General features: G+C 65.5%; 2 protein-coding genes across 2 annotated transcripts in view; both read right to left on the reverse strand.

Annotated features, from left to right (window-relative positions):
• Nucleotides 1–5,895, reverse strand: SARS1 (seryl-tRNA synthetase 1; the record flags this gene model as incomplete). The annotated part of the gene is made up of 8 exons (XM_030000791.2): nt 5,688–5,895; nt 3,661–3,731; nt 3,404–3,484; nt 2,599–2,757; nt 1,959–2,102; nt 1,425–1,580; nt 717–938; nt 1–630 (listed from the first exon to the last, which is right to left on the reverse strand). Coding segments are annotated over exons 1-8 (1,599 nt in total), but the record flags the coding sequence as incomplete, so codon positions are not given.
• Nucleotides 5,896–7,207: 1,312 nt separating this feature from the next.
• The window catches only part of ELAPOR1 (endosome-lysosome associated apoptosis and autophagy regulator 1), a 10,867-nt gene continuing 10,029 nt past the window's right edge, over nt 7,208–8,045 (reverse strand). The window contains 4 exon segments of the mRNA XM_030000512.2: nt 7,208–7,441; nt 7,605–7,770; nt 7,845–8,002; nt 8,004–8,024. Coding sequence (XP_029856372.1) covers nt 7,373–7,441; nt 7,605–7,770; nt 7,845–8,002; nt 8,004–8,024 — 414 coding nt within the window. The 3' untranslated portion in view covers nt 7,208–7,372.

The following is an 8,045-nucleotide window of genomic DNA, read 5'->3' on the forward strand; positions in this document are numbered from 1 at the left end:
GGTGAATGTGCTCGTCACAGGGCAGCATGGGCTAAAGGGGTGAAACTTCCGAGGCGACTTTGGAAGTGACGTGGGGCTCCTGCGCTGCAGCAGGGAGGCTGGGAAGGGGTGTTTAAACGGGATAATTTTCCTGGTAGAGTTTTCAGGAGGAGTCGGGACACTCAAACTGTCCCTCTGGAAGGGACAGTGGGGACAGTCCTGGCCTGGTGCAGTGCCCACACCCACTCCCGGTGGACCCAGAGCAAAGCAGAGGATCTCTGCAGAAAAGCAAACGTCTCCTTCCTCCACGCCCTGGGGCTGAGACACCTCCTCCCCCTCGCCAGGTCTGGGGACAGACACCACGGGAAAGCGAGGCAGGGACAAAGAAAGCCGAGCTGGGAAGTGGGTCAGGGCCACGGTGACACTTGAGGTGCTGGCAGAGGTGGCTGGTCTCCTCCCGGGCCACCACGGCACAGAGAGGTGGCCCCGGTGCCACGCAGTGAGGAAGCCCCTGCCCCTACCCGAGACAATGTTGACGATGTGGTAGGGGATGCCCAGGGACTGGTAGAAATCCTCCGCCGTGGCTATCATCTCCTCAAACATCTCCCACGACTTGTTGTCGTGGGGTGAGGCGTAGACAAACTGCTCGATCTGCAAAGAGAAGGGAACCCCGAGTTGGCGCCGGCCCCGGGTACAGCCCCAAATTCCCAGCGGGAATGCCGCCCTGCTCCTCTCACCTTCTCGAACTGGTGGACGCGGAAGATGCCGCGGGTGTCGCGGCCGTGGGAGCCCACCTCCTGACGGAAGCAGGTCGACAGCCCCGCGTACTTGATGGGCAGATCCTCTGGCTTCAGCCACTCATCCCGGTGCAGGGCTGCGATGGGCTGCTCTGAGGTGGCGATCAGGTACTTCTCGTCGATGGAGCTGTCGTCGGCCCTCTCGCTGCCTTTGCCGATCACCTGCGGGGTGGGACAAGAGCCACCGTCCCCTTTCCCCAGCTGCTCCTGCACCTCCGGGGACAGACGGTCCCTGGCAGATGCGCAGGCAGCCGCTCTCCCTGCCTGCACGTGGACAGGCAGCGAGGCTTTCCGGGGCCGGCGCTCAGAGCAGGGATAGGACAGCTCGGGAAAGGGAGCAGCTGCTGTTTGCTGCTTGTTTGGCCTCCTTCAAAAGCCCCAATGGCCTCCTGCCAGCGAGGCTGGGGACGAGCCACCTCCCCGTCACCACATTGCCATGACAACCGTGTCAACCGTGAAGATGGACCCCGGAGATAGGGAGCAGAAGGGGGCTGCCGAGGCCTCGCCGGGGCAGAGGGGATCTCAGCCGGCTCCCTCCCTGCGGGGGAAGCCACATGGTGGTGGCTCGGTTGGAAAGCCGGTGCGTGGAGGGGCCGGCGGGTGCGAGGCAGTGAGACACGGAGACCCGGCAGGCATTGAGCCGCTCACCTTGTAGAGCTCCTCGTCGAACTGGCTGAGCTGGGCCACCTCCTGCATCACCTCCTTCCGCATGAAGAAGGGGGTGTAGACAGGAGTGTAGCCCTTGGCGCGGAGGCTCTGCAGGGCGTACTGGATCAGGGCCTGCTCCAGGAACACCAGAGGACCCTGGGGGACAAGGGAAGCCACCGCCTGTCACACACACTGTGCCATCCCTTCTTGCTCAGCAGGTCCGGGAGCAGGTGGAGCCCACGCCAGCTCCAGGCTGTTCTGTCTGCCAGGCTCAGCATCATCCTCTTGAGTGTGGCAGGGATGCTGGAGTGGATCTGGAGGCTACCCAGGCCACGCCGGCAGCACCACCGAGGCCAGAGTCTGTCTGACACGATGAGCCAGCTCAGCGCAAGCTTATGCCGCCACAGAAGCTGCCATCAAGCAAGCTCGTCTTAGGGGAGGAGAAGCCATGACCCCTGTCCCCCCCCTCGTTTCCCTCAGCTCTCCCTCTGGCTCCAATCGTTTCCATGCCCCCATGGGGTTCTGGGCTCGCACCTTAAGGAAGTAGCCCCGGCTGCCCGCGACGACCGCCCCCTTCTCTCCCTCGTAACCGTCCACCATCACCACCAGGTCCACGTGGGAATACTTCTTCCTGCAGCTGCAGTCGCCCCAGACCCGCTCCACCTTGTTGTCCACGTCCTGCACAAAGACAAAGAGGAGGGGGAGCCCATCACCTCAGCTCCCCAGGGGGGTGGTGACACCAGTCTCCATGTTGCACTGGGCCCAGTTTGGGATTCCACACCACAGAGCCTGGAACCCCAGTCCTGATCCCAGCCGGTCACTTATTATGCAGCCACTTGGCAGCCAGCCCAGCCCAATTGTGTTCCCCCAGCAAAATATTCCTGCCAGATGAATGAAGGCAGCGGAGGGAGATCCCAGCCCCCCGGCTGGAAGCGAGTTTCCCATGTATTCCCCCAACAATGGCCGTGTCCAGCGTTGTCTGAGCTGCTCTTTGTCTGCTCCCAGCAGGAAACCCTGTCTTGTCATGCAGATTTCATTCACCCGCCTGCTGATCTTGGGTTGGGGGGACCTCCCCGCAGTGAGCCCCCCGCTTGCCGGCAGTTGTCTAGCTTTGATGAACCGTTGCGGCCGGCCCCGAGTGGCCCTGCAGCTCTGGGAGCACTCTTGTCCCTACCTCGTCGTTGCTGATGGGCACCGAGGGGTGGAGGAGGTTCCCGATCTCCCGCAGGCTCTCAAAACGTTCTGCCTCCAGCCTCACGCGCTCGGCGTCGCACTTGAGGATAGCTTCGTCGATGAGGAGACGGACTTTCTTGATCTGGGATACCTGCAAAGCCTGTGCAGGGACCCAGGTGAGGTGGGGAAGGGAAGAAACTGCTGGGGAGAGGGGGGCTGGCAGCTGAGCACGGTTAATCATGGACCCTTGCCTCACCGACACGGCTTCTGGAGTGAAACTGTGGACTGAACACATCAAACAACAGCCCCGGAGGACAAAGGACGGACATAAGTCAGGCTCTGAAAGGGCCTGAGCAAACTACGGCATCACACAGCGCCCGGCAGGGACGAGGGGGAGCAGTCACCTCCCATGGCACCAAAAGCCGGCCAACGCCATGCTCATTAAACATCACGGTTAATGAACTGGGAAAGGGAACGGGCAGGGAGGAAGGGACTTGCAGAGGACATGTAATGACTGAGGCTGCTCAAATCCCCCAGGGAAGGGCAGGACGAGCCCTGGGCTGGTGAGCTGCCATGGACCGAGGCTAAAATGGTCTTTAGATGAAGGACACTGAGCAAGAGCTGGTTATTGCTGGCATGGGACAGGGGGAAATAAGGATCCTCCTGGCCGGGGGTTCAGGCAGTCCCCCCTCGCTTGGTGCTGGGGCTTTGGGCACCTCATGCCACCAACTCGGGCAATTAAAGGCAAAGCTCTGGACAAACTGGCTGGCCAGTGGCACAGTGTGGGAAGACAGGGTCAGACTCACCCCCAGGACGTCAGCTGTGAGCTCGTCGAGGTTCTGCACGCTCTCCGGTACGGACTCGTCCGTCCCCACTGGCTCTTTTTTCTGCAGCAGAAGGAAAAAGAAACCACGGCAAGGTTAAAGGCCAAAGCTCCAGGGTAAAAATATTCCTCAAAGATGCAAGGGAGAGGCCTGGAAAGCAGAGAACTAGGGGAGATGCCACCAGTTAGTAACGACCCACCAGTGAATTGCTGCCAGGACCGTCTGCCTTCATGCCTCACCTTCATCTTGTCTCCGATGGTTTTGCTGCAAAGGTTCTTCAGCTTGTTCAAGTTATCGGCACGAAACCTGCCTAGAAAGCAGAGGGGAGGGAGCCGTCAGCCAGCCACGCGAGTGGCATTGGGGCCTGGGATCCCTGTCCGGCACCAAGAGGGGCCGTGAAGCCTCAGGCAGGAGCAAGAGAGGGGATGGCAGCTCCAGGAATGTCCATCGCTGCCAGCCCCAGGCATTTCAGAAGGACAAGGGAAGGTTTGATGGTGTGAGAGCGTGGTGTGGGGCCGGCCATGACGGGGGGCAGAGATGCGGGGACCAGAGGGCTCCCACGCAGAGGTGTCATTTGAAAAAACCCAGTGTGACACTGCACTGGGCCATGGCCCCACCAGGACCCCGGGGCTGGGCTGGAGGCACTGAGGGCTCAGTGGATCCAGGGCTCTGGGGCCACAGTGATGAGATTCAGGCTGTTTGATGAGGGGACAGGGGAGGTCCCCTTGGTGACACCAGGGCTGGGAAGGGCAGAGCCCAGCACACAGCCATCCCCTCCTGACAGGGCAGCCCAAATCAGAGACACACCAACGCCAGGGTTGTGTCAATCCAACAGGGTGACATCCCCATCTGCAGGCAGGATCAGACCCACAGGGGATGAGCCAGAGTCAGGAAACACAAAGGGTTAAGAGCCAGGGAACAGGGCAAGGCAAACACGACCCTGGCAGCCTCCCATGGACCCCACGGCACCAGCACCAGCAGACGCGGGATTGCATCAGCCGGCTGCTCGCCAGCGCATCCTGCCAGCCCTGCGCCTCGCGGTTATGCGCCAGCGCACCCCGCCGCAGCACCCACCGCCGCCGGGATGGGCCAGAGTCCCGCGGGGAGGGGGCCAGGGCGCAGCCCCCACCGCCAGCCTGGAAAGCTGGCTGGTCCTGCGGGATGAAAGGCCTCGGATAAAATTAAGGCAGTGATGACGGCATGGCCGGAGCCAGGGGACGCGCCGGGCGTGATTAAGCAGGGCAGGGCTCATTCACATCAAGGCAACGGGATTAAAAAGGTGTTTAAAGCTGCCTCTTTCATCCCGCGGCAGCGGCAAGGGGGACCGGGGTGCCCTGGGAACTGCGGGTTTCTGGGGCACCCACCCCTCCTCGCCTCCCACCACACCCTCCTCCGCACTCGGGCACCTGAAAATGCGGGTCGATGGCAGCTCCCACTGCCCGACCTCCCACCCGGGCCGGGAGCGATGGGGCCTTTGCTCCTGCCCCCTCGAACCGCCCAGGCACGGGTTTACCCCAACATGTGGGGTTGGCACCGTGTGGGACCCCCCCCCCCGCCCTGCCCAGCTGGATCCTGCAGCAATGCAGCTCCAGTGGCAGCGTAGGGAGCAGATCCCTGCGGATCACTGGTGGGGCTGGATCACTGGTGGGGATCCACGTGCAGGCCAAGGAGGACCGGCACCAGGGATCTGCCCCCAGGCCTGGGGAGGAGGGACGGGGGGATCCACCAGGAGAACCTCTGCCCAGCCCTAGGGAAGGGGGTGAGGGGGATCCACCCAGAGAGAGGCCCCTGGCCCCCGCAGGGATCCACCCACAGGATCCCCCAGTTCCAGAGGGAAAAGATCCACCGAGAAGATCCCCCGGGGCTGAGGAGGGGGGCGGGAGGGATCCCCCAAAGGTCACCCCGCCGCGGTGAGGGTGTTTGGGGATCAATCTGGGGACAGGCTCCTAGCCCTGTGGGGGGTAGAAAAGAGGGATCCCTGAGGGATCCCCCATCACTGGGGAGAGGAGGTGGGGGGCATCACCTGGGGACAAGCCGCCAGGCTGGGGGGGGCTGAGAGGGGTCCCCCACCCCGGGGGCATAGAAGAGGGGACATGCCCAGCCTGGGACAGAGGGTCCCCTCTCGGGGGGGTGACAGGCCCTCCAGGGGGTCCCCCAGCCCCGGGGGGGTGCCAGCTCCCCTCAGCCCCCCCCCCCCCCCAGCCCGGGGGGGGTCTGCCAGCCCCCCGGCCCGGCCCGGCCCGGCCCGGCCCTCCGCCCCACGTACACCTCCGCCAGGCGCCGTCGGCCCGCACCAGCGCGTCCACCAGCGCCGGGTCCTTGAAGCGTTTGCGCTGCATGTCCCGCACCATGGCGGGGTCACCGCCCTTGTCGGCACGGAACAGATCCAGATCCAGCACCATGATGGCGGCGGCGGCGGCGGCGACGACTCCTGTCAGCCCCCGGCGGCGGCCGCTCCCCAGCGCGCATGCGCGGAGCGGCGCATGCGCAGAACACCAGAGTGCGCAGGCAGCGCCGCCGCCGCCAGGCGGTGCTGGCGGAGGGGGAAAGAGGGCGCGTCGCGGGGAGCAGCGCCCCCTGGTGGAGCGGCGGCGGCGCGGCGGGGCGGGTGCAGCCCGGTGGGGGGGGGCCGAGCATCCCTCGGCACCCCGGGGGTCCCCGGGGACTCTGGGGGGCTGCGTGGGCACCCCCGGGTGTCCGCCTGTCTCCTTGGCTAATCCCAGCCCCCCCCCCCCGGGTATTCTGGTGGCCCCCGGGTACCCCCAGCCCCAGCCCCCCCCCCCCCCGCGCCCGCCGGCATCCCCGGCAGGCCCTGGGTGTCCCCAAGCGTCCCCCCACAGCACCCCATGGCACCCCAACATTCACCTCCGCCCCCAGCACCGGGCACCGGCCCCCACCGGGGGACGCACCCTCGGAAATGCTGGCTTAGGGTGGCCGCCCCCCGCCACGGGAGCAGCCCCCCCCCCCCATCGTTCCCAGGCTAGGAGCCGGACCCCACTGTCCCGTCCTTGGGGGGCTCCCGGAGGGGTCCTGGGTGCCCCCTCCACTGTGGGGACCCCGTCCCCCAAGACAGAGGGGAACCAGGGGCTTTGGGACCAAGGCCGCAGGATGACCCGTGTGCCAGGGCGGCAGTGGGAAACGCCGCGCCGGGAGCTTGCGGCAGTGGGCACCCCCGCTTTGGGCCAGAATTGCCCAAAGAGGTCAATTTGTGCCGGCGGCCAAGCGAGCCCAGGCAGCGAGAGGTGGGTACAGGGCCGGTGCCGAGCTGTGGCACGCCCCGCCTGGCACGGAATGGCACCGCGTGGCATGGCCTGGTGTGGAATGGTGTGACATGGCCTGGCCCAGCATGGCACGGCACGGCACGGCATGACACGGCCTGGCCCAGGATGGCACAGCCACGTTCCACCGAGCACTCGCCTCGGCACCCCGAGCTGCAACAGCAGCACAGCAGTCAGCCGTGCCACGGCCGGAGCTCGCACACGCGTGTGCACATGCCCGCCCCCATCCACGCACACGCTCCCCCCCGCCAAGCGTGTGAACACCCCCCGCAACGTGCACACCCACCCCCACACGCGTGTGCGCGCACAGCCCACGTGTGCAACCCCACCCCACGCACGAGCACCCCGCACACGCACGGACACGCCTGTGCGCACGTACAACATGCTCCCCACCCCCCCCCCACCCCATTGTGGGGTGCCCACGGTCACACCCACCTGCACCCCCCCACACGTGTGCCAGTGTCCCGGTGCCCGGCCGGGGGTCGCGAGGGAGGACACGGAGCCGTCGTACAAACCCCACACCTGTATTTGGCATTTTTCAGCGCTTGGTTTGGGGGGGGGTCACGGGGGAAGGGGACGTACAAAAGCCGTAACTGAAGCTCCGGTCGGAAGCGGGTCCCTAAGGCCACGTTGGGGGGGTGGGGGGTGGGCGCGGGTGGCCCCCCCCGCCCCGTCACAGCTCCATGGCGGTGCTGCCGGACGATGTCTTCAGCGGGACGGAGTCAAAACCGTCCGGCGTCCTCTGCGGCGAGCCCCGGTGTCAGCGGGCTGAGCCCCCCGCCCCGCCTCCTCCCCCCCGTCCCCCCCCTGGGGTGGGGAAACTGAGGCACGGAGGAGCCACAAACCACACCACTGCTGTGGCTTCTCCGGTGTCTGCTCTGGGGTTGTGCCCCCCCACCCCTTACCTTGGACGTGAGGGACTTGATTTTGCCAAAAAGCGACTTCTTGGTGGCAAACACCAGGTCGTCCTCGGCATCCTCCCCCTCCATGATGGCACAGCTATCTGGCGCCGGCAGCTCGCTCTCCTTGGCCGCTGCGTTCATCACCAGCTTGGAGTATTTATACTCCAGCCTGGGGACAGAGAGCAGTGGCATCAAACCCCCCGTGGCGATGACCGTCCCCCAAATCCTGGTGGCACCACTCACTTTTGGTTCTTCTTCCAGAAGTAGGCGGCAAGGGCGGCGAGCAAGACAGCGGCACAAGTGCCGGCAGAGATCCCCACCTTCAGCCAAAAATCCACGCTCCTGCAGCCCCTCACCTTCTGCGCTGGCAAGCTCTGCCCGCCGCGGCACAGCCGGGGCTCCCCGCCAGACGTAGGTGGTTCTCTGGGGGGGGGGGGGGGGGGT

This window comes from Aquila chrysaetos, chromosome 24, assembly GCF_900496995.4.
Source record: "Aquila chrysaetos chrysaetos chromosome 24, bAquChr1.4, whole genome shotgun sequence".
Taxonomy (NCBI): Eukaryota; Metazoa; Chordata; class Aves; order Accipitriformes; family Accipitridae; genus Aquila; species Aquila chrysaetos.